At 48.8% G+C, this 26,033-nt stretch overlaps 1 protein-coding gene across 1 annotated transcript in view; it reads left to right on the top strand.

The window, feature by feature from the left end:
- The window catches only part of LOC119974520 (4F2 cell-surface antigen heavy chain-like), a 189,182-nt gene that overhangs the window by 136,195 nt on the left and 26,954 nt on the right, over positions 1-26,033 (top strand). Inside the window, exons 7-8 of the mRNA XM_038813465.1 lie at positions 6,983-7,123; positions 7,224-7,331. Coding sequence (XP_038669393.1) covers positions 6,983-7,123; positions 7,224-7,331 — 249 coding nt within the window. The remainder of the gene's footprint in view (positions 1-6,982; positions 7,124-7,223; positions 7,332-26,033) is intronic.

Here is a 26,033-nt window from a genome sequence, read left to right as displayed (position 1 = left end):
GCAGAATATTCATTTTCACCAGTTGGACCCTCCCAGCCAAAGTCAACTGCAGTGTATCCCACCTCCTGAGATCCCCTAGCTTCCTCTCCCAGCTTTGTTAAGTTCCACTTTTGGAACCCCGTCCATTCCCTCGCTACCTGAATCCCCAAATATCTAAACCTATCCCTCGCTACCGTAAATGACATTCCCCCTAAATTAGTCTGCTGTCCCAGCTCATTCACCGGGGAAACCTCACTTTTTCCTACATTCAGTTTGTACCCCGAGAACCCTCCAAACCTCTCCAGCAGGCCCATAGTCCTTTCCATACTCTCCAGAGAATCCGAAACATAACGCAAGAGATCATTCGCATAGAGCAACACCCGATGCTCCCTCTGTCCCCTCATAAGCCACTTCGCCAACCCCTTAAGAGCCATCGCCAATGGCTCTATGACCTGTGCAAATAGCAATGGTGACATTGGGCACCCCTGCCTCGTACCCCTGTTAGTCAAAGCTTTATGAACTCATTATTTGTCATCACACTCGCCCACGGTGCCACATTCAGCAACCGCACCCATGCCAGAAATCCCAAACTTTCCCAAAACCTCAAACAAGTACCGCCATGCCACCTGATGAAATGCCTTCTCCGCGTCCTCGGACACCACCATCTTCGGTACCAGAACCCCCGATGGATTCATCACTACATTCAACAGGATTTTCACAGGAACTTCTTTGCAGTGTTAATGTAAGCCTACTCATGACAATGATATTAAAGATTATCATCCGTCTTATATTACTCGTGAGCTGCCTGCCCTTCACAAAGCCGGTTTGATCTTCTGTAACCATCCCCGGGACACAACCCTCCTCACAAACAGCTTAGCCAATATTTTCACATCCGTGTTCAATAGTGATATGGGCCTATATAACCCACATTCCACCGGGTCCTTCCCCTTTTTCGGGATTAATGTGATTACTGCCTGCATCATCGTCTCCGGCAGCTCCCCCTTCTCCAGCGCTTCATTAAATATCCCCAACAGGTGTGGTTCCAGGTCCGTCGCAAATTCCTAATAAAATTCCGCTGGGTACCTGTCTGGCCCTGGGGCCTTCCCCGACAATATCCAGCACCTCACTCAGCCCCACCTCCCTCAGCCCCAAGGGCTCCTCCAACGCCTGCCTCTTTGCTTCCTCCACCCAGGGAAACTCTAATTCGTCCAGAAACCGCCCCATGTCCCCCTCCTGTCCCCTCGGGTCAGCCTCGTATAGTCCCTGGTAGTACTCCATAAATGCCTCGTTAATCTTCCCCAGCTCCGATATCACATCTCCAGCCTTAGTCCGTATCTTCAATATTTCTCCCCAGCTGGTGCGTCAGCATGCGGCTTGCCTTCTCCCCATACTCATATTGCATCCCTCTTGCCCTATTGCCCTCTCCGTTGTTAACCTGTCAAACTGCCCCTGCAACTTTTTCCTCCTCGCCAATCCCTCCACCGTGGGCACGCTCGAATACTCCCTGTCCACCTCCACTATCTCACTAGACGGTCATATTCCTCCCTCCTTTCCCTATACGCACAAGCCTTAAACAAAATAATTTCCCCAAGGACCACTGCCTTCAGTGCTTCCTAAAAAATGGCCACCAACACCTCCCCATTGTGATTCAGAATCGCCGTCTGCACCTTAACAAAAAGACCTCCATCCTTAAACAACACCGAATCAAACCTCCACCCCGGCCTCTGCTCCCATCCCGATCTAAATCGAATCTCCAGCCAGTGGGGCGCATGGTCTGAGATAACTATTCTAACATACTCTGCCCCCTCCACCCCAATCAAAATGGCCCAGCTCACTGCAAAGTAATCAATCCTCAAATACACCTTATAGATGTGTGAAAAGAAGGAATACTCCCTTTGCCCTGGGTTCTGAAAGCACTATGGATCCACCATACCCATCCTCTCCATAACCCCACCCAGCTCCTTTGCCATTCATACCCTACCCATCGACCTGGGGCTCAACCTATCCACCCTCGGCTCTAGCACACAATTAATATCCTTTCCCAAGATTAACTGGTGCGTGGCCAAATCGGGATCACTGCTAGCAACTCCCCATAAAACCTACATCATCCTAATTTGGGGCATAACACCGGCGCCTCTTCTAATACCCTACTCACAATCACATATCTCCCATTCGGATCCCTCACCTCCTTCGCAATCACAAATCCCATTTTTTTGCTCATTAAAATTGCCACTCCTCAGGATTTTGAATCAAACCCTGGGTAGAAAACCTGCCCAACCAACCCCTTCCTTAATCTAACCATGTCCTTCACACAAAGGTGCGTATCCTGCAGAAAGACCACCCCCGCTACAAGCTCCTGAGGTGCACGAACACCCGTGATCTTTTAACCGACCCATTCAGTTCCTGGACGTTCCACGTTACCAGCCTTACTGGAGGCATACACCTCCAATCCCCTCTACTGCCCATCATCTTCCCCACTTAACTCCAGGCCCCTTAATTCGACCCAGTACCTAGCCCATCCCAGATGCCCCCTTCTCCACCCCTGACCATGTCATCTCTCACCCCCTGCCATGTCGCAGCAACCTCTTCCGGCCCCCTCCCACCTATCTCGGCCTTCCAGCCCCCCCCCCCCCCCCCCCCCCCCGCCACCGCTCTCGGCCTTCCAGCCCCCTCCCACCGGCCACCCCTCTCTGCCTTCTCCCCCACCACCTCACTTCAGTTCACCAGCATTACCTGCTAGCGTGGCAGCCCCTGCTCAAAAGCACCTCCCAATTACCTCCCCTCCCACTCCTCAGCTCAAGGAAGTAGGCTCCCTGCTGACCTTACCCTTCCACACCCAAACAAAGACATCTCCAGAACTCTAGGCCACATCCCCCAAAAGCAAACAAACAAATGCTAAATACAAATAGTCCCATAAAACAGGAGGGGGGATGGGATCATCCATCCCCACAGAAACATTTCACCCCATTACCCCTTACAATCCCAGCAGTAAACAGCAAATCCAGAAAAGGATCCCTTACAAACCAGAGGGGATGAAAACCACTCATTCCCTACCTCCATTTCAAACATGCTTCCAACCATTAAGAAGTGCCAGCACCCTGGTTCTCAAGCACTGTCCACTCAGTTCTCCCCCAGTTTATGCCCCTTATTGAAGTCTTTGGCTGCTTCTGGGGTCTCAAAATAATACTCCCATCCCTCAAACGTCACCCATAATTTTGCCAGGTAAAGCACCCCGAATCTGATCTACTACCGGTACAGCACCGACTTGGCCTTGTTGAACCCTGCCCGCCGCTTCGCCAACCCGGCTCCGAAGTCCTCAGATATTCGGACCTTTATTCCCTCCCATTCGCAGATATGCTTCCCCCTGGCCCAACGCAAAATCTTCTCTTTCTCCACAAATTTGTGGAGCCTCACGATCACTGCCCGCGGCGGCTCCCCAGCACTAGCCTTCTGCCTCAGCGATCTATGCACTTGGTCCACTTCAGAAACCTTACGTAGCACCCCTTCTGCCAACAACCCCACCAGCATCTTTGAGACATCCCTCGTGGCTCTCACACCTTCCACTCCTTCAGGCAGGCTCACTATTCACAGGTTCTGCATTCAAGGTATTCTCCTGCTCCTCCACCTTTGCCCTCAATGTTTTACAAAGGTCGCCTAAGAGCCCCACCTCCCCCTCCAAAGCCACCACACAATCGCTGTGGTCCGAGATCAGTCCGTCGATCTCCTGAATCTGCGATCCCTGCACCTGCAAACACTTCTCCACGGGTTCCAATGAAGTCTTCAGGGGTGCCACTCTTCGATGACCTTTGAGCAATCCTCCCGCATTTCCTTCCTTTTTTGGCGGAATTCCTCCTTAATAAAAGGATTGGAACACCATTGCCGCAGCCGGCAAGGCAGCCATGCAGCTGCACATGCCGCTAACAGCCCACTGTGAACTTGGGGCCACAGGTCATAAAGGTATCCCCCAGGCCACTCCTCTAGGGGTCCTCCCAGCCAACCCATAATCTGTGTGGTCATGTTCCAACACAACCAGTGCCATTTTGTTGGCTGAGATGAGTGTGTGTGGGGATTATAATGTGTATGTGCAGCTGCAGCTTGTCAGCCTTCCAAGTGTCAATCATGGACCCGGCGAATCTTGCACCATTTTTCATTGGAATTGAGTGTGCTCCACGTGGTGCTGGTGCTAGCCCCTCCACAGTTGCTGAATGGATCCAGATTTGGCGCCAGTTTTGCTGTCGTGAAAGTCCACAAGTTCTGCGTCAGCATCAACACGTAGTCTCAGAAACGGAGTATCAAAGTTGTACAAAATCTCAAAAGGGAAAGCTTAACTTTGGGAAACAAACGATTTACTGAAACTTTTTACAACCAATGCCCCAAATCTCTGCCCTATTCGTGGCCACAGCTCTTCAACACTGTGACTCACCAGGCTTCAATTGCTACTCCAGCTATTGGCTGCAATCCTGGTCTCCTCTCTCTTCACAAAGCTTTTGATCCCTCCTTTTTCAGCCCACACTCCAGGCTGAGGCTCCAGCCCCCAATTTGCTGAGGACTTTGTCTTCTGTTCCAAGGGAATCCGTAGGATCATCCAAATCCTCAGCCCAGCATCTTCACGGGCTGAAGGCCTCTTCTAATGGAGACCTAGTGCCCAGCATGGAATGCCCTGCCATGAATAGGGCCCAGCCTCTGACCCCAATCTGAAGCTGTATGCTGGAAATTTGGACTAGAATGGCTCACTCACCTCGGCCAATATAAAAGTTCAGGCTACTAATGAATGGAGTTATGGAATATAACCCAAAAACCTAATGTAAACTAAACAAAATTCAGCAAAGCAAGTCCAAAGATGTACAGGGGAGGTGTATTGGCCACGCTAAATTGCCCCTTTGTGTCCAGGGATGTGCAGGTTAGGTTACAGGGCTGCAGGGATGAGGCGGGTGGAGTGCTCATTTGAAAGGTTGGGGCAGACTCGATGGGTCAAATGGCTTCCTTCTGCTTTGTAGAGATTATATCATTCTATGAAAATTTGGTTTTCTGATTCTATAAATTTGAAAGAGAATATGACAAATGCAAGAATATTTGGTTAATTAATTAGTTCCTCGAGACCCAAAAGCATAATAAAACATTGTACTTTCTTTTGTCTGTAAAAGTTATGATTCATTCACAAAATCCATGAGCAAAATCATGAAGAGGGGAAATCAGTTGGAGAACTTTTTACAGGTAAGGAAAGGTGGGTTTGGGTGCATATGGGGAGTTAAACTGCAAAAGTGACATCAGGTAGGGATTCCAACATCAGCTCACCCCCTTCTGGGTATCAGCTGGGGCTTCACGCAAGAGTAGCTAATCCCCCTGGAGCTGTAGGGAAGTAATGCAAACAGACAATTGAATCTCGTTACATGCATTCAAGGTTTAACAGTGAGGGAATCTATTTCTCAAGCTGTCAGACAACTCACCACATCAACCCAGCAAGTGCACCACTGAAGTGCTTCAACTAACTAACGGGCTGGGAAACGATCAGTAAAACTAAAGAGCTCTAATCATGCTGGCAGCTGAGAGGCTACTGCTTTACAGCATTCCTCTCAGAAAGTGCTTCTACCTTTTGCCAGGTCATAGCTCATATACCTAAAGTGATTTATCTGTTGTTCACTTCACCCATCTTCAGCTGCATTTCCCTGCTGTCACCCTCCAGCATATTATGGGAACAGCTTATGCAGCTTTACTTTACACCTCTGCTGAAGAACAAGAGATGCAACATCCACATCTACATGTCGCTCCACAGGTTAGAGATGAACATCAAGCTCCAGCTCAAAGAAGGTGATCGTCCCAGCTCAGCTTTTAGAGGCACAGGATCACCTCTCTTGATATGTGTATCATCTGTGCCTCAGGAGGCTCAGGTTTTCATGGCAGATCTTGCCACGACTTATTTCTCAATTGGCTGGGTGGGCAGACACTACGCTGCCACTGAAGGCCCAACGACCCCACTCCGAGCATCCTTGGATCTCTGCCTGTTCCCATTGTCTCCTTGCTGGAGAAGAAAGCACACAAAGTTATGTAATAGAAATGACTTGCCTGGATAGGAGGAAAGGATAATATTTGTGGAGCATGGCTGCGATGCATGGATGCTAGAGGGCAATAAGATGAGGGTGAATGTGAGTATTTGCTGTTTAAATGGGGATGTGAGGTGCCTGGCGAGAGAGGAATGGATGTACTGCAAGGTGTATTATGAGGACTGCTGTGCAGGAGAAACATGGAAAAGTCAGTGTGTGGGGGGTTGACACCTGAAGTGCAGTGCACTCATCTTTCCCATCATCCTGAGGTCCTTGATTATTCTGACCTGTCTCTAGGTTGGAAGTACTAACTTCTGCTGCTGACTTCCTTGACCACTTAAATGCATGCCTGCTTCATTATCTGCTTCCTTCTGTCCCTGTGAAAGATTGCCTCACTGCAGTCTGCCATGCCTCACAACAGGACCTTCAGGCAAGAGTGAAAAACATGGGGGGAGCCTTTCCAGGTAATCCCTCTATTCCTGTAGTCACTACAAACTTAAAATCCATATGTGGTTCAACTATTCTGATCCTTGATGGGATTCTTTTAATTAGAAATTATTCTTTGATAGATTTAGGGAGTAATCCTACCTGTCCTCTGATTGTTGACGAAATCCAGAATGCTGTGGCTGAGGTCAAGAGCTGCGGCAAAGCCTGGTCCTTCACCAGTTAGGTTCTCTGCCATTTCAGTATGGATATTGAGAAATTACCAAACTCTGAGGCCAAATCATTATTAAAATTCTGGGATTCCATATAACAAAATCAGTCTGAATTCTTCAGCTGTGAAACTATACAATAGTTGTCTTAACTGTGACCTAGTTAAATATGCTTATCTTTCCCATTCTTTATCAGGTATAAATGAGGGGGTTTTCAACATTGCAAGATATGTCCTGAGAAAATCATATGTTCTGTAGAAACATTAAGTGCAAATGATATAACTACCTGTATATATGATCTTTTTGTAGCTTGTTAAAGGACATTTTTCATCTGCAATCACTAAAAAAAGTGTCGGAATGCAAGATAGATTATTTATAATGCTTCTCTTTTCAATGCCTGGAACTCCAATCATTTATTATGGCGACGAAATTGGTCTCAAAGACTACAAGGTAATCAGAAATCTACTCATGCATTCAGATTATCATAATATTTTAAATATTTGATTCATAAATGTTCAGAATGGTTTTGATGTTCTACTTCCCAAAATAGGGAACAAAATATCCCCTAATGCGGTGGGACAATACCAGATTTGCCGGATTCAGTAACAATTTGCCTTGGACAAAACCAGATTTGGATTCTTACACCCCCAGTGTATTGGTACGTATGACTACTTGGCATAATACATGTTGTAATTAATATAATATTGTCATGGAACTAATGACTAGAATACAAATGGGCAACCATTCTTAAACTATTTTGATAGTTCCAAAAGGAAAGGACTGTCGCATAGGAGTAAGATTGTGTGTTAAGTTTATATCATGAACTGTTTCACATGCCGACAAATAGGAAACAATGGACCTGTTAATAAAAAATGAGGAGGCAAATCAAATGCATAATATTTAGATACTGGAAATATTAAATAAAATAAAGAATTGGTGGAATACTCAGCAGGTCAGATAGTGCCTGTGAAAGCAGAAATATAATTAAGGAGATGAACTTCAACTTACAGGGGGTGTTTTGGCTGCAGCAGATTTGTGGAAAAATAACAAATCTTCATGCTCATTCTTCTTCTTGAGACCAGCAAAGATCATTTTTATTCCTGGGATATATTTCTTCTGATCCTCCACGTAAATCTTGAGAGTGTCCTCATCCCAGATTAAAACTTTGTTTATGTTTGCCTCAATGTAAGAAGATATTTCAGTCTGGTAATTAGCCTTGCATCCAAGTACATCAGACAGTTTGGTTCAGTCTTACGTTTGCCTCTACTTTTAACATGATGTGCATTGCTAGTGTGGGTTTGGATGTAGTTGCGGAGGGAAGGTTAAATGTATGGAAACTGACACTGTCAGGAAGCCAACTCCAACCCACTGACTTTCACATTTAACTGTGGTACGTATATGCTGCTTGAAAGCAATTTCCTTGGAAGAGCTAGGTTGCCAATTTCAATAAATTCAATGATGTTAACATGGTCTTTGCAATTTAAACGTAGAGGCTCAGTTGTCCTTTACAGTTAAATTGCAAACACCATGTTAACATCCCTGTAGTTAAAAAGTTTTTTGAAATTGACAACTCACCAATGAAAGTAAAGCATGATCATAGAAGCAATTGAGGGAGCTGAAATCAAGACATATGCCAATAAGTACTGAAAATTTTGCATGAGTGTGTGAAAACCTTTGTATTTGCGCTGAGAAGTTATTTTCAGAAGTTTGGGAGATTACTTTCAGAACTTTGGAAGCCAATCTCCTCAAAATGACTCGCAGCAGAGCAGCATCAGCAACAGGAGGAGCAGAATCTTAAAGTTCATAAAACCCTGGTTGTCAAGTGATATACAGGATTGGATAAGGAAATAAAAGGAGGCATATGGCAGATACAGGGGCTCCAAACAGTGGATGCCCTAAAAGAATGTAGAAAATTCCTGAATAAACACTGGCTGGCAAAATAAATGAAAATCCCATGGGTGGGATTCTCCTTCGGCCGACGCCCGAAACGCGATTGGACAGAGAATCGTTTTTGAAGCCAAAATCGTGGAAGGCGCTGGGTTCACACCAACTCACAATTCTCAGGTACCTGGACAGCATTGTTAATGTGTTCCTGAACACACTTGCAGTAAACGCAGTTGGCATATCATTAGCGGGTCTGACCCGGTATTCTCCAGTGCCTCCACGATTCTTCCGCCTCAATGGGGGGCAACTTGTGCTTTTAAAAATCATGAAACAGTGCCGTGGCTCCTGAGGGAGAGAGAGGGGGTGTGAAAGTGTCCAAAATTTTTTTTTTAAAAAACTATTTTTATTAGAGTGTCTGTATCACACACTCATACACACGCAGTCTACCCACCCACCGCCCCCGCCATTCCCCCCCCCCCCCCACCCCCACCCCACTACTGACGTCTTAAATATCCTTGAAGAAGTCGCTAACGCTCGGGCAATATCTTGCCCCCCCCCCAACACACAAGGCGAACTTGATTTTTTTTCCAGCCGAAGGAATTCCAAGAGGTCGCTCACCCACACCCCTGGCTTTGCCGACCTGGAGTCCCTCCACTCCAACAAAATCTGCCTCCAAGGCAAAGGCCAAAATGTCAGCCTCTCGCGCCCCTCCAGGTCTTCCAATATTTCGAAAATAGCCACTTATGGACTCGGGGCAACCTTCACCTTCAGCACCTCGGCCATTAAGTCAACTAACCCCTGCCAGAACCCCTTCAGCTTCAGAAAAGCCCAAAATATGTGGACATGGTTCGTGGACCTCCCTGTGCACCGTCCATACCTACCCTCCACCCCCTCAAGAATCTACTCATTCTGGCCACCATCATATGCATCCTATGAACTACTTTCAATTGAATAAGACTAAACCTAGCACACAAAGAGAATGCATTCAGTCTCCTCAAAGTCTTCTCCCATAACCCAGCCTCCATTTCCCTTCCAAGCTCTTCCTCCCACTTCCATTTAACTTCTATCGGTGCTCCCTCCCAATCCATTAATTCCTTATTAATCTCTGACACTCTACCCTTGCCCAACTCCTGTTTCAACACTGCCATGTCCTGCAGCCTCGTGGGTGGCAAGTCAGAAAAGGACAGCACCTGCTTCCTAGCATAATCCTGTACCTGAACGTACTGGAACCCATTCCCGCTGGGCAGCTCATACTCCTCTTCCAATTTCTCTAGGCTCAAAAAGCTGCCCCCCACAAATAGGTCCCCAAACCTACTTTGCGCAGGTGAAGGAGACACATCCTGAGTGAGTGCGACACATCCAGAGTGGTAATTGGAACTTAGTCATTTGGTGCAGTGAGGTAATTCGGTGCAGAGTGGGAGAAGGTGCTTTTTCCCTACCGTTTTGTTTCCTTTCTTCTGCCTTGTAACTGTTAATCTGCAGGGAGAGAACCAGAGAGCATCCTGGGAAGATAAGTGATTCTTAATTCCTTTTCAAATTGTGTGTGGGGGAAAACTGTAAGTGACATCACAGTAAAGCTGTGACCTAATTGGCTGGTTGGGAATCTGTTAAATTGATTAATTAGATAGTGGAGTAACTAAAACCGGAGGGCAGTGAATGGTATTTAGCATTTAATTTTACAGTAAAAATCATCTAGCGTCAGGGCCATATAGTTAATTGTAACTCAATCGAACAATAATTCAAGTGTTTATTTTAAATTAATTAATTAGTGCTTAAATGTCACTCGGCGGGGTGCAGTGCTCCAACTGTGAGATGTGGTAGATCTGTGATGCTTCCAGCGTTCCGGCCGACAACATCTGTAGCAAGTGAAACCAATGGCAGCTCCTCAGAACTGGTTCGGTTGGAGCAGTAATTGGATGCTCTTAGGAGCATGCAGGTGGCGGAAAGCATCATAGATAGGAGTTATAGAGATGTGGTCACAACCAAGGTGCAGGCAGAGAGATGGGTGACCACCAGAAGGGGCAGGCAGTCAGTGCAGGAATCCCCTGTGGTTGTCCCCTGTCGAACAGGTATACCGCTTTGGATACTGTTGGGGGGGGGGATACCCTATCAGGGGAAAACAGCAGCAGCCAGAGCAGCGGCACCACTGTTGGCTCTGATGTTCAGCAGGGAGGGTCAAAGTGCCGAAGAGCAATAGTCATAGGGGACTCTATAGGTAGGGCACAGATAGGCACTTCTGTGGATTTGAAAGAGGCTCCAGGATGGTATGTTGCCTCCTTGGTGCCAGGGTCCAGGATGTCTCAGAACGGGTAGCGGGCATCCTGAAGGGGGAGGACAAACAGGCAGAGGTTGTTGTACATTTTGGTACTAACGACATAGGCAGGAAGGGGCATGATATCCTGCAGCAGGAGTTCAGGAAGCTAGGCAGAAAGTTAAAAGACCAGGACCTCTGGGGTGGTAATCTCAGGATTACTGCCTGTGCCACGTGCCAGTGAGGCAACAAATAGGAAGACAGAGAAGTTAAATACATGGCTAAACAGCTGGTGTAGGAGGGAGGGTTTCCATTATCTGGACCACTGGGAGCTCTTCCGGGGCAGGTGTGACCTGTATAAGAAGGATGGGGTTGCATCTAAACTGGAGAGGCATAAATATCCTGGCCGCGAGTTTGCTAATGTCACACAGGAGGGTTTAAACTAGTATGGCGGGGGGGAAGGGTACCGGAGCAATAGGTCAGAAGGTGCAGCAGGGTAGCATGGTGGTAGCATAAATGCTTCACAGCTCCAGGGTTCCAGGTTCGATTCCCGGCTGGGTCACTGTCTGTGTGGAGTCTGCACGTCCTCCCCCTGTTTGCGTGGGTTTCTCCGGGTGCTCCGGTTTCCTCCCACAGTCCAAAGATGTGGGGTTAGGTGGATTGGCCATGCTAAATTGCCCATATTGTCCTAATAAAAGTAAGGTTAAGGGGGGGGTTGTTGGGTTACGGGTATAGGGTGGGTTTGAGTAGGGTGATCATGGCTCGGCACAACATTGAGGGCCGAAGGGCCTGTTCTGTGCTGTACTGTTCTATGTTCTATGTTCTAAGGTGAAAATATGTGGGAGAACTTGGGAATATGGCCAGTATGGCTCTGAGGAAGAGCAGACAGGGAGATGTTGCTGAAAACAGCAGGACTGATGGCCTGAAGTGCATATGTTTTAATGCAAGAAGTATTACGGGTAAGGCAGATGAACTTAAGAGCTTGGATTAGTACATGATGTTGTTGCCATTACAGAGACCTGGTTGAGGGATGTACAGGATTGGCAGCTAAACGTTGCAGGATTTACATGTTTCAGGCGGGATAGAGGGGGATGTAAAAGGGGTGGCGGAGTTGCGCTGCTGGTTAGGGTGAATATCACAGCTGTACTACGGGAGGAGACCTCAGATGGCAGTGAGGCTATATGGGTAGAGTTCAGGAGTAAGAAGGGTGCAGCCACAATGTTGGGAGTTTACTACAGGCCTCCCAACAGCCAGCGGGAGATAGAGAAACAGATAGGTAGACAGATTTTGTAAAGGAGTAAAAGCAACAGGGTTGTTGTGATGGGAGACTTCAACTTCCCCAATATTGACTGGGACTCACTTAGTGCTAGGGGTTTGGACGGGGCAGAGTTTGTAAGGAGCATCCAGGAGGGCTTCTTAAACAATATGTAGATAGTCCAACTAGGGAGGGGCTGTACTGGACCTGGTATTGAGGAATGAGCCCGGCCAGGTGGTGGAAGTTTCAGTAGGGGCGCATTTCGGGAACAGTGACCACAATTCAGTAAGTTTTAAAGTGCTGGTGGACAAGGATAAGAGTGGTCCTAGGGTGATTGTGCTAAATTGGGGGAAGGCTAATTATAACAATATTAGGCTGGGAACTGAAGAACCTAGTTTGGGGACGGATGTTTGAGGGTAAATCACATCTGACATGTGGGAGGCTTTCAAATGTCAGTTGAAAGGAATTCAGGACCGGCATGCTCCTGTGCGGAAGAAGGATAAATACGGCAAATTTTGGGAACCTTGGATAACAAGAGATATTGTAGGCCTCGTCAAAAAGAAAAGGAGGCATTTGTCAGGGCTAGAAGTCTGGGAACAGACGAAGCCTGTGTGGAATATAAGGAAAGTTGGAAGGAACTTAAGCAAGGAGTCAGGAGGGCTAAAAGGGTCACATAAAGTAATTGGCAGATAGGGTTAAGGAAAATCCCAAGGCTTTTTACACGTACATAAAAAGCAAGAGAAAAGGAAAGGGTTGGCCCACTGAAGGATAGGCAAGGGAATCTATGTGTGGAGCCAGAGGAAATTGGCGAGGTACTAAATGAATACTTTGCATCAGTATTCACCAAAGAGAAGGAATTGGTGGATGTTTAGTCTGGAGAAGGCTGTGTCGTTAGCTTTGGTCACATTGAGATCCAAAAAGATGAGGTGTTGGCTTCTTGAAAAGTATTAAGGTAGATAAGTCCCCAGGGCCTGATGGGATCTACTCAGAATACTGAAGGAGGCTAGAGAGGAAATTGCTGAGGCCTTGACAGAAATCTTTAGATCCTCATTGCCTTCAGGTGATGTCTTGGAGGACAATATAACTGGTCTGATTAGTAAGTTTGCAGACGACACAAAGGTTGGTGGAATTACGGATAGCGATGAGGGCTGTCAGAGGATACAGCAGGATTTAGATTGTTTGGAGACTTGGGCAGAGAGATGGCAGATGGCGTTTAATCCAGACAAATGTGAGGTAATGCATTTTGGAAGGTCTAATTAAGGTAGGGAATATACAGTGAATGGTAGATAACCCACAAGAGTATTGACAGTCAGAGATATCTAGGTTTACAGGTCCACAGGTCACTGAAAGGGGAAAGACAGTTGGAGAAGGTAGTCAAGAAGGCATATGGCATGCTTGCTTCATTGGCCAGGGCATTGAGTATAAGAATTGGCAAGTCAGTTGCAGCTGTATAGAACCTTAGTTAGGCCACACTTGGGAGCAGAGTGTTCAATTCTGGTCGCCACTCTACCAGAAGGATGTGGAGGCTTTAGAGAGGGTGCAGAAGAGATTTACCAGGATGTTGCCTGGTATGGAGGGCATTAGCTATGAGGAGCGGTTGAATAAACTCAGTTTTGTTCTCACTGGAACAACGGAGGTTGACGGGCGACCTGATTGAGGTCTGCAAAATTATGAGGGGCATAGACAGAGTGGATAGTCAGAGGCTTTTTCCCAGGGTAGAGGGGTCAATTACTCGGGGCATAGGTTTAAAGTGCGAGAGGCAAGGTATGGAGTAGATATACGAGGCAAGGTTTTTTTTTTTACACAGAGGGTAGTGGGTGCCTGGAACTCGCTGCCGGAGGTGGTGGATGCAGGGACGATAGTGACATTTAAGTCTTGACAAATACATGAATAGGATGGGAATAGAGGGATACTGACCCAGGAAGTGTAGACGATTTTAGTTTAGATGGGCAGCATGGTCGGCACATGCTTGGAGGGCCGAAGGGCCTGTTCTTCTGCTGTACTTTTCTTTGTTCTTTCATACCCGCCCACCGCCACCCCCGGAACCCCGCATCCAAAACCCCTGGTGCAAATCTATGATTCCCACAAATCGGTGCCAAGACCAAGGCACCCTCCAACCTCGGGTGCTGCCGCCACTGTCCCCACACCCTCAGGGCCGCCACCACCACCGGACTCTTGGCGTATTGGCCGGCGAGAACAGCAGAGGTGCCGTCAATAGTGCCCTAAACTGGTGTCCTTACAAGTGGCTGCCTCCATCCGCTCCCACACCGACCCCTCTCCCACTGGCCACTTCCTGATCATGACTATATTCGCTGCCCAGTAATAGTTTATTAAATTTGCCAAGACTTGCCCCATCCCCCATTCCAACAGCACCTTCTTTACCTGCGGGCCAAAACGTCAGCTTCTCTCGTCCCCTGGACTCCCAGGTCTTCTGACACTCCAAAAATCACCACCTCTCGAATTGTCACCACCCTTGTCTTTAGTACCATGGACATGACCACCCTTGTCTTTAGTATCGTGGATATCGGCAAATCTTTGCCAGAATCCCCTAAGCTTTGGACATGCCCAAAACATGTGGACATGATTCACTGGCCCTCCCACACACCTGTCCTCCACCCCTTCAAAAAACCTGTTCACCTGGGCCACAGTCATGTGTGCCCACTGGACCACTTTAAATTGTATCAGGCTGAGCCTGGCACATGATGAGGGCGTGTTGACTCTGCAGTGCATCCTCCCACAGACCTGCCTCTAGTTCCTTGCCCAACTCATCCTCCCATGTATGCTTTGCCTCCTCTATCTCGGTTCCCTCCCACTCCAGGAGCACTTTATAAATTTCAGAGACCTTCCCCTCCTCAGTTCCCATTTTCGAAACTATTTTGTCCTTTATCCCCCGAGGCGGTAGAAGCGGAAAGATCGAGATCTGCCTCCGTGCAAAGTCCCTCACCTGCAAATACAGGAACCCATTCCCACCTGGCAGCTCAAACTCCTCCTCTCGGTCCTCCAAGCACGGAAAGCTGCTGTCAACGAACAGGTCCCCTATCAGCTCACTCCCAGCTCGCTGCCATCTCAGAATCCATACCGATGCTCCATTCACTCCCATATGCTTCCTCCACTGTCCCCACACCTCAAAGCCGCGACTACCACCGGCTTGTGGAGTACCGAGCCGGCGAGAACGGCAGAGGTGTCGTTACCAGTGCCTCCAAGCTTGTGCCCTTACATGATGGTGCCCCCACCCGCTCCCACATTGACCCCTCCCTCACTACCCACTTCCTGATCATAGCTATATTTGCCGCCCAATAATAGTCCTAAAATTCGGTAGGGCCCACCCCCCACCACTCACCCCAACAGCACCTTCTTTACTCACTTGGGTTTGCTCACCCACCACAAACGCACCGATCACTGCATTAACCTTCTTAAAAAAGGCTTTTGGAATAAAAATAGGGAGACACTGGAATATGAACAAAAATCTCGAGAGAATAGTCATCTTTACAGTCTGTGCCCTCCCCTCCAGTGACAACGGGAGCATATCCCACCTTCGAAAGTCCTCCTTCATCTGCTCCACTAACCGGGCCAAATTTAATCTATATAGGTGCTCCCACACCCGCGCCACTTGGATTCCCAAGTATCAAAAACTCCCTCCCACCACCTTGAACGGCATCCTCTCCAGTCTCCTCTCCTGCCCCCTCGCCTGGATCACAAAGACCTCACTCTTCCCCATATTCAACTTATACCCAGACAACCGGCCATATTCCCCTAGAATTCTCAATCTCTCCAATCCCCCCCCCCCCCCCACCAGTGGGTCAGAAATATCCAGGAGTAGGTCGTCTGCATATAACAAGACCCTGTGCTCCACCCACCCCGCACTATCCCCTGCCAGTCCTTTGACGCTCTCAGCGCCATCGCCAGTGACTCTAAAGCCAAGCCAAACACCAGTGGGGAGAGTGGACATCAATACCTCATCCCCCGATGCAACCTAAAATATTCCGAGCTCACTCGGTTCGTCCGCACGCTTGCCACCGGTGCCTGGTACAGCAACCGGACCCAGACCGCAAAAGCTTGCCCAAACCCGAACCGCCCCAGGACCTCCCACAGGTATTCCCACTCCACCCGGTCAAAGGCCTTCTCCGCATCCATAGCGACCACAACCTCCACCTCCCTACCCTCGGAGGGCATCATGAGCACATTTAAGATCCTACTGACATTAGCCGTTAGCTGCCACCCTTTTACAAAGCCCATCTGGTCCTCCCCTATTACCCCTGGCACACAATCCTCACTTCTCGAGGTCAAGATCTTGGCCAGCAATTTGGCGTCCACATTCAGAAGGGAGATTGGTCTGTATGACCCAAATTGTTCCGGGTCCTTCTCCTGCTTCAGAATCAGGGAAATCGGAGCCTGTGACATCTTTGGGGGAAGAACACCTCACTCCCTAGCCTCATTAAACGCCCTTACCAGAAAGGACCCCAGCAACCCAGAGAACCTCTTATAAAATTCCACTGGGCACCTGTCCGGCCCCGGGGCCTTGCCCGACTGCATAGCCTACAATCCTTCCATAACTTCAAACAGCCCAATTGGGGCCCCGAGGCCTGCCACCAGCTTTTCCTCCACACACGGAAACTCCAGTCCTTCCAGAAAACACCTCATCCCCTCCATCCCAGCTGGGGGTTCCGACTCGTACAGCCTACTATAAAATTACCTGAACACCCCGTTGGATCCAAGATAGTGTTCCCCCTTCTATCCTTCAGTCTTCCTATCTCCCTAGCTGCCTCCCGTTTCCTATCGCCTTCCCTGTGGATAGCAGCCCAAACTCCATCTGCAGCTTCTGCCGCTTCTTCAACAGCCCCGCCTTCGGGGTCTCAGAGTACCTCCCGTCTCCCTGAAGAATCTCCCTAACCAGCCTGTCTATCTCTGCTAGCTCCACCTACTCCCTATGCGCCCGTATCTGAATAAACTCCCCCCTAACTACTGCCTTCAACTCCTCCCAAACTGTTGCTGCCGAGACCTCCAGTGTCATTTATCTCCACATAATTCCGGATAGCCTCCCTCACCCGCACACACACCTCCTCCTCCACTAACAGTTCTACATCTAATCTCCAGGGCGAGCGCTAGCCCCCCCTCCTTGCTCACCCCTAAATTCACCCAACGTGGGGCATGGTCCAACACTACAATCGCCGAGTACTCGGCGTCTACCAGCCCCACCAGCAAAGCCCTATCCAGAACGAAAAAAAATCGATCCGGGAGTACACTGTGTACATGGGAGAAAAAAAGAAAACTCCTTTGATCTCAGCCGCCCAAACCTCTGCGGATCCACCCCTCCCAACTGCTCCATATATCCCTTTAGTTCCTTCGCAGCCGCTGACCCCCTCCATGTCCTCGAGCTCGACCGATCCAGCCTTGGATCTAAAACCGTGTTAAAATCTGTCGCCCGTGATCAGCTGATGCGAGTCCAGATCAGGAATCTACCCCAATACCCGCTTCATAAACTTCACATCGTTCCAGTGTGGTACATAAATGTTCACTAATTTCACCAGCATTCCACCCCCCCCCCCCCCCCCCCCCCCGGAAGAGCTCCCAGTGGTCCAGATAATGGAAACCCTCCCTTCTACACCAGCTGTTTAGCCACGTGTTTAGCTGCTCTATCTTCCCATTTGTAGCCTCCACTATGCTTGCCACTTCAAATGACACCCGGTTATTAATCAAATTGCTACCCCTCTAGTTTTAGAATCTAGCCCCGAATGAAATACCTGCCAACCATGTGATCAGCCTGGTCGGCAGCGGCGTGCAGAGGGGGGGGGCAGGCGGTGGGCTGGCCCCGGGCAGCAATTGGATAGGGGCAGTGGCGTGCAGAGCATGGATCGCGCCTGCGCACCGCGGTCGGCCGGAGCGAGCCTGCGCACCGCGGTCGGCCGGAACGCGCCTGCGCACCGCGGTCGGCCTAGCGCGCCTGCGCACCGCGGTCGGCCGTTAGCGCGCCTGCGCACCGCGGTCGGCCGTAGCGCGCCTGCGCACTGCGGTCGGCCGGATGCGCGCCTGCGCACCGCGGTCGGCCGGAGCGCGCCCTGCGCACCGCGGTCGGCCGGAGCGCGCCTGCGCACCGCAGTCGGTCGGAGCGCGCCTGCGCACCGCGGTCGGGTGGAGCGCGCCTGCGCACCGCAGTCGCCGCTGGTGAAGAGGCGGCTTTGCACTCGGCGGCTGGAGAGGGAACAGAAAGGGCGCGAATTGTCCAGAATCGACGGCAATGCCACCATGGGTGAGTTTTATTTATTCTTTATCTTTATCTTTTGATCTATTTTAAAACTCTTCTCTGCACCCTCTCTGTAGCTGTCAACTTACTAAACTGTCGTGCCCAGAATTTGACATTTGGGCCAGGGGCACCCATTTGGGACAGAACCAGTATTTTATGAAGATTCATCATGGCCTCTTAACTTTTGCCCTCTTACCCTTTATACTAAAAGCCCAGGATCCTATAAATGGGAGAATCTCAGAGACAGGGGCAGCACGGTAGCATGGTGGTTAGCATAAATGCTTCACAGCTCCAGGGTCCCAGGTTCGGTTCCCGGCTGGGTCACTGTCTGTGCGGAGTCTGCACGTCCTCCCAGTGTGTGCGTGGGTTTCCTCCGGGTGCTCCGGTTTCCTCCCACAGTCCAAAGATGTGCGGGTTAGGTGGATTGGCCATGCTAAATTGCCCGTAGTGTCCTAAAAAAGTAAGGTTGGTTGGGGGGGGGGGGGTTGTTGGGTTACGGGTATAGGGTGGATACGTGGGTTTGAGTAGGTTGATCATTGCTCGGCACAACATCGAGGGCTGAAGGGCCTGTTCTGTGCTGTACTGTTCTATGTTCTACTTGACTGCAAGCTGCTGGAGCTCGGATCTTGAACAGAGCTTTATATCTGGATTTGGGGACCCTTTATGCACTGGCATAGTGCACAAACAGGCCCCACATGACCAGGGTTTTGTGAAGAAGAAGGGATCTGGAAATGTGTCAACTGTGAAAATTATATTGTGGAAATTGGGTGAAGTAATGCCGGTGTTTGATGAGACTTGGTGCTAAAGCTTTAGAGAAATGAAGATGGAATTTGATTTGAAGAAGTTCAACGTTTTGAAGGATATTGTGGCTGAAATGAATGCGATACGTGCTGAATGGGCTGACTGAGAAATGTGTGAGATATGTGCTATGTGTAATTTATCGGTCATATTATTGCAATTTTCCTGTTAATTCATGTTTAATTTACGTTGATTTTGGTGTGATTGCTAATATAAAAGTGAAGTCTTGTATATTGGTCTTAGTTGGGTTGTTTGTAGTTTGTTTCCACAAGGGTCATAACAGTATTTCCATGACGTTGCTGCTCTTATCCTTCTCCATGGGGGTTGCAGAGGAGGGAGGCACAACTTTCGAGACATAACATCTCACCCATTGCTGCAAAGCAAAATGACTGAAGAAGAGAACAATATCCCTAGAATCCCAGCGCTAAGGGGAAATTGACTAACTTACAGCGCAATTTAACCTCAGGCAGCCGTCCTATGCCTTAGAGATGACCTAGAGGCAGCTTGGGGCCTGTCGTGAAGGTGAGTGAGTGCCTTTAAATTTGCTTACCTTTCACCGGGAGCAGGGTTTGAGGGAAAATCAGGTAAGCTCTTTGTTTCTTTTTCTTCTTCTTGTTTTTTTTTTAAATCTAGAGGTGATGTCAGGGAAGGCAGTACAATGCTCCTCCTGCAGAATGTTTGAGGTGAGGGACGCCGTCAGTGTCCCTGCTGATTTCATCTGTGGGAAGTGCACCCAACTCCAGCTCCTCAAAAACCGTGTGAGGGACCTGGAGCTTGAGCTGGATGAACTTCGGATCATTCGGGAGGCAGAGGGGGTCATAGATAGGAGCTTCAGGGAAGTAGTTACACCAAAGACTGGAGATAGATGGGTAACTGTAAGAGGGACTGGGAAGAAGCAGTCAGTGCAGGGACCCCCTGCGGTCGTTCCCCTGAGTAACAAGAATACCGTTTTGGATACTTGTGGGGGGGGACGACTTACCAGGGGTAAGCCATGGGGTACGGGCCTCTGGCACGGAGTCTGTCCCTGTTGCTCAGAAGGGAAGGGGGGAAAGGAGTAGAATATTAGTAATTGGGGACTCAATAGTCAGGGGCACAGATAGGAGATTTTGTGGGAGCGAGAGAGACTCACGTTTAGTATGTTGCCTCCCAGGTGCAAGGGTACGTGATGTCTCGGATCGTGTTTTCTGGGTCCTTAAGGGGGAGGGGGAGCAACCCCAAGTCGTAGTCCACATTGACACTAACGACATAGGTAGGAAAGGGAACAAGGATGTCAGGCAGGCCTTTAGGGAGCTAGGATGGAAGCTCAGAGCGAGAACAAACAGAGTTGTTATCTCTGGGTTGTTGCCCGTGCCATGTGATAGTGAGATGAGGAATAGGGAGAGAGAGCAATTAAACACGTGGCTACAGGGAAGGTGCAGGCGGGAGGGATTCAGATTTCTGGATAACTGGGGCTCTTCTGGGGAAGGTGGGACCTCTATAGACAGGATGGTCTACATCTGAACCTGAGGGGCACCAATATCCTGGGGGGGAGATTTGTTAGTGCTCTTTGGGGGGGGGTTAAACTAATTCAGCAGGGGCATGGGAACCTGGATTGTAGTTTTGGGGTACGGGAGATTGAGAGTATAGAGGTCAGGAGCACAGATTGACTTCGCAGGAGGGTGCCAGTGTTCAGGTAGGTGGTTTGAAGTGTGTCTACTTCAATGCCAGGAGTATACGAAATAAGGTAGGGGAACTGGCAGCATGGGTTGGTACCTGGGACTTCGATGTTGTGGTCATTTCAGAGACATGGATAGAGCAGGGACAGGAATGGTTGTTGCAGGTTCCGGGGTTTAGGTGTTTTAGTAAGCTCAGAGAAGGGGGCAAAAGAGGGGGAGGTGTGGCGCTGCTTGTCAAGGACAGTATTACAGTGGCGAAAAGGATGCTAGATGGGGACTCTTCTTCCGAGGTAATATGGGCTGAGGTTAGAAACAGGAAAGGAAAGGTCACCCTGTTGGGAGTTTTCTATAGGCCACCTAATAGTTCTAGGGATGTAGAGGGAAGGATGGCGAAGATGATTCTGGAAAAGAGCGAAAGTAACAGGGTAGTTGTTATGGGAGACTTTAACTTTCCAAATATTGACTGGAAAAGATATAGTTCGAGTACATTAGATGGGTCGTTCTTTGTACAATGTGTGCAGGAGGGTTTCCTGACACAATATGTTGACAGGCCAACAAGAGGTGAGGCCACATTGGATTTGGTTTTGGGTAATGAACCAGGCCAGGTGTTAGATCTGGAGGTAGGTGAGCACTTTGGAAACAGAGACCACAATTCGGTGACCTTTACGTTAGTGATGGAAAGGGATAAGTATACCCCGCAGGGCAAGAGTTATAGCTGGGGGAAGGGCAATTATGATGCCATTAGACATGACTTAGGATGTGTAGGTTGGAGAAGTAGGCTGCAAGGGTTGGGCACACTGGATATGTGGAGCTTGTTCAAGGAACAGCTATTGCATGTTCTTGATAAGTACGTACCAGTCAGGCAGGGAGGAAGGGGTCGAGCGAGGGAACCGTGGTTTACCAAAGAAGTGGAATCTCTTGTTAAGAGGAAGAAGGAGGCCTATGTGAAGATGAGGCATGAAGTTTCAGTTGGGGCGCTTGATAGTTACAAGGAAGCGAGGAAGGATCTAAAGAGAGAGCTAAGACGAGCAAGGAGGGGACATGAGAAGTCTTTGGCAGGTAGGATCAAGGAAAACCCAAAAGCTTTCAATAGGTATGTCAGGAATAAAAGAATGACTAGGGTAAGAGTAGGGCCAGTAAAGAACAGTGGTGGGAAGTTGTGTGTGGAGGCTGAGGAGATAAGCGAGATACTAAATGAATGCTTTTCGTCAGTATTCACTCAGGAAAAAGATAATATTGTGGAGGAGAATGCTGAGACCCAGGCTATTAGAATAGATGGCATTGAGGTGTGTAGGGAAGAAGTGTTGGCAATTCTGGACAAGGTGAAAATAGATAAGTCCCCGGGGCCTGATGGGATTTATCCTAGGATTCTCTGGGAAGCCAGGGAAGAGATTGCTGAGCCTTTGGCTTTGATTTTTAGGTCATCATTGGCGACAGGAATAGTGCCAGAGGACTGGAGGATAGCAAATGTGGTCCCTTTGTTCAAGAAGGGGAGTAGAGATAACCCCGGTAACTATAGGCCGGTGAGCCTAACGTCTGTGGTGGGTAAAGTCTTGGAGAGGATTATAAAAGATACGATTTATAATCATCTAGATAGGAATAATATGATTAGGGACAGTCAGCATGGTTTTGTGAAGGGTAGGTCATGCCTCACAAACCTTATCGAGTTCTTTGAGAAGGTGACTGAACAGGTAGACGAGGGTAGAACAGTTGATGTGGTGTATATGGATTTCAGTAAAGCGTTTGATAAGGTCCCCACGGTCGGCTATTGCAGAAAATACGGAGGCTGGGGATTGAGGGTGATTTAGAGATGTGGATCAGAAATTGGCTAGTTGAAAGAAGACAGAGAGTGGTAGTTGATGGGAAATGTTCAGAATGGAGTTCAGTTACGAGTGGCGTACCACAAGGATCTGTTCTGGGGCCATTGCTGTTTGTCATTTTTATAAATGACCTAGAGGAGGGCGCAGAAGGATGGGTGAGTAAATTTGCAGACGACACTAAAGTCGGTGGAGTTGTAGACAGTGCGGAAGGATGTTGCAGGTTACAGAGGGACATAGATAAGCTGCAGAGCTGGGCTGAGAGGTGGCAAATGGAGTTTAATGTGGAGAAGTGTGAGGTGATTCACTTTGGAAAGAATAACAGGAATGCGGAATATTTGGCTAATGGTAAAATTCTTGGTAGTGTGGATGAGCAGAGGGATCTCGGTGTAGATCCCTGAAAGTTGCCACCCAGGTTGATAGGGTTGTGAAGAAGGCCTATGGTGTGTTGGCCTTTATGGTAGAGGGATTGAGTTCCGGAGCCATGAGGTCATGTTGCAGTTGTACAAAACTCTAGTACGGCCGCATTTGGAGTATTGCGCACAGTTCTGGTCGCCTCATTATAGGAAGGACGTGGAAGCTTTGGAACGGGTGCAGAGGAGATTTACCAGGATGTTGCCTGGTATGGAGGGAAAATCTTATGAGGAAAGGCTGATGGACTTGAGGTTGTTTTCATTAGAGAGAAGAAGGTTAAGAGGTGACTTAATAGAGGCATACAAAATGATCAGAGGGTTAGATAGGGTGAACAGCGAGAGCCTTCTCCCGCAGATGGAGGTGGCTAGCACGAGGGGACATAGCCTTAAATTGAGGGGTAATAGATATAGGACAGAGGTCAGAGGTGGGTTTTTTTACGCAAAGAGTGGTGAGGCCGTGGAATGCCCTACCTGCAACAGTAGTGAACTCGCCAACATTGAGGGCATTTTAAAAGTTTATTGGATAAGCATATGGATGATAATGGCATAGTGTAGGTTAGATGGCCTTTAGTTTTTTTCCATGTCGGTGCAACATCGAGGGCCGAAGGGCCTGTACTGAATGTTCTAAAGATAAAGAGGTCAGTGAATAGCTCTAGAACAGGTGCAACTACGTTTTCTATAGGTTTTTTGGTGATATTTAATGAAATATTTACGTGGGGCTTTGGGGCATACAATCAAGATTTGCCCCGGGCATCACCAGACCTCTGCACGCCACTGCTGGTCGGACCTCGCACCCCTGCCGATCAATTATAACCCTTCCAGCCTCCAGTCCGCGACCCGCACCTCTTCAGGCCCGCCCTCGGGCGCCCACCATCATCAACCCCCACCCTATCTCCATTCGTCAATCCCGCCCCTGTCGGCAGATCTACCATTGCCCTTGGCAGCTCGTTTCTCTGCTGCTTCCTCATAAGTGCCCTGTACACCCTGTCCACTTCAAAGGGCCGAGCAAATGCTCCTTCACCCAGCAACTTCTCAAACATTCATGCCACATACGCACCGGCATCCACTCACTCGCTGCCCTCCGGCAGGCCAAAGATCCTAGATTCTGCCTGTGCGATCTATTCTCTAGATCTTCCACTTTGTCCTGCAGCCTCTGCTGATGGTCTCTCATCACCCCCAACTCCGCCACCATCGGAGCAAGCTGCTCATTGTGCTCGCCCACCGCCTCCTCCACCTTCTGGATCGCCTGGCCCTGGGCTTCTAACCTCAGCTCTATGTAGTCTATCCCCACCTTTATGGATCACCATGCTGGCCAGTTTTCCTTCCTCTGCTGAGCAGATTTCTCATGCAGAAAGGCCACAAGTTGATCCATCGACCACGGGGCCGGCAGACTCGGACCCTGACCCGCCGCCATCTTCCCCTGCGTCGCAGGTCCAAATCAGTTTTTTAGTGAACGCTCTCTTCTTTTTAAACCACTTCTGGTCCACTAATCCATAAACCGGTGGGATACTCTCTTTTTTCACCTCACCAGTACCTTGTACTATCACTCAGTTCCACCATAAATCGGGTGAAAAGGTCCAAAAAGTCCACCACAAGCGGGAGCCACCAAATGTGTAACCACTCACACCATGGTCACTACCAGAAATCGTGAGCTGCCTTCTTAAACCACTGCAGTCTATGTGGTGTGAGTTTTTGTTTTGTTTTTAATTTAAATTTTTTAATAAATTTAGATTGCCCAGATCTTTGTTTTCCAATTAAGGGGCAATTTAGTGTGGCCAATTCACCAACTGCACATCTTTTTGGGTTCTGGGGGTGAGACCCACACAGACACGGAGAATGGCTGCACTAAATGCTGTCAAGGCTAAGCGAGAGTGCTTCTTGGAGTTTGGTGAAAACTGGGAGTTAGGTGGAACTGGCAGAAGGAGAAACTGGCAGCTGAGGCTACAAGGGAGAGAAGTGACTGGTAAGTCTCCAGGGGCAATGTCGGAGAGAGGAGTTCCAGGAGCAGCCGGGAATTGTGGGAACAGTTGTCGGAGGGCGGAGCCTAACGACCAGCTCATTGGAGTAGATTCTGAGTTGCATTGTGTAAGGAGCAGGGAGATGAACGGCTGGACTGATGGCATCTTGGGAAGATAAGCTGGTAAACGGTGAATCTGAGGTTTAGACTGGGGGGAAACTGAAGAGTGATGTTACAGGAGGGCTGTGATTTGATTGGCCAAGAGGGGACCTGCTAAATTTGAATCTATCTGTTAAGTAGTGGTGACTGGTAAGTAGTTTTTCTTTTCATTTATCTATTTTTTGGGGGGGGGACAGCATTGTAGTTGTATAAGTTAACCTAAGGGTTAAGACATGGCAGGAGATCCCAGACCCGTGTCATGCTCCTCTTGTGCAATGTGGGAGTTCAGGGACACATCCACTATCCCTGGCTCCTTCCCGTGCAACAAGTGTGTCCAGCTGCAGCTCCTGTTAGACTTCTCTGGAGCTGCGGATGGATTAACTTTGGAGCATCCACAATGCTGAGGAAGTTGTGGATAGCACGTTAACGGGTTGGTCACACCACAGATAAAGAGTACTGTGGGGCACAGGGAATTGGTGACCAACAGGCAGAGGAAGAGGAGGAAAGCAGTGCTGGGGTCCCATGCGGTCATCTCCCCGCAAAACAGGAAACCCGTTTTGCATGCAGTCGGGGAAGATGGCTCACCAGGGGAAGGCAGCAATAGCCATGTTCATGGCACTCTGGCTGGCTCTGCTGCACAGGAGGGCAGGAAACAGAGTGAAGAGCTATAGTAATAGGGATTTGATTGTAATAATAATAATCTTTATTAATGTAGGCTTACATTAACACTGCAATGAAGTTACTGTGAAAAGCCTCAAGTAGCCCACATTCCGGCACTGTTGGGTACACTGAGGGAGATTTCAGAATGTCCATATTACCTAACAGCACGTCTTTCGGGACTTGTGGGAGGGAAACCGGAGCACTCGGAGGAAACCATGTGGACACAGGGAGAACGTGCAGACTCCGCACAGACAGTGACCAAGCCGGGAT

Source organism: Scyliorhinus canicula, chromosome 1, assembly GCF_902713615.1.
Source record: "Scyliorhinus canicula chromosome 1, sScyCan1.1, whole genome shotgun sequence".
NCBI classification, from domain to species: domain Eukaryota; kingdom Metazoa; phylum Chordata; class Chondrichthyes; order Carcharhiniformes; family Scyliorhinidae; genus Scyliorhinus; species Scyliorhinus canicula.
Note: the sequence above shows the minus strand (reverse complement) of the source record. Positions and strands in the feature narration are given on the sequence as shown.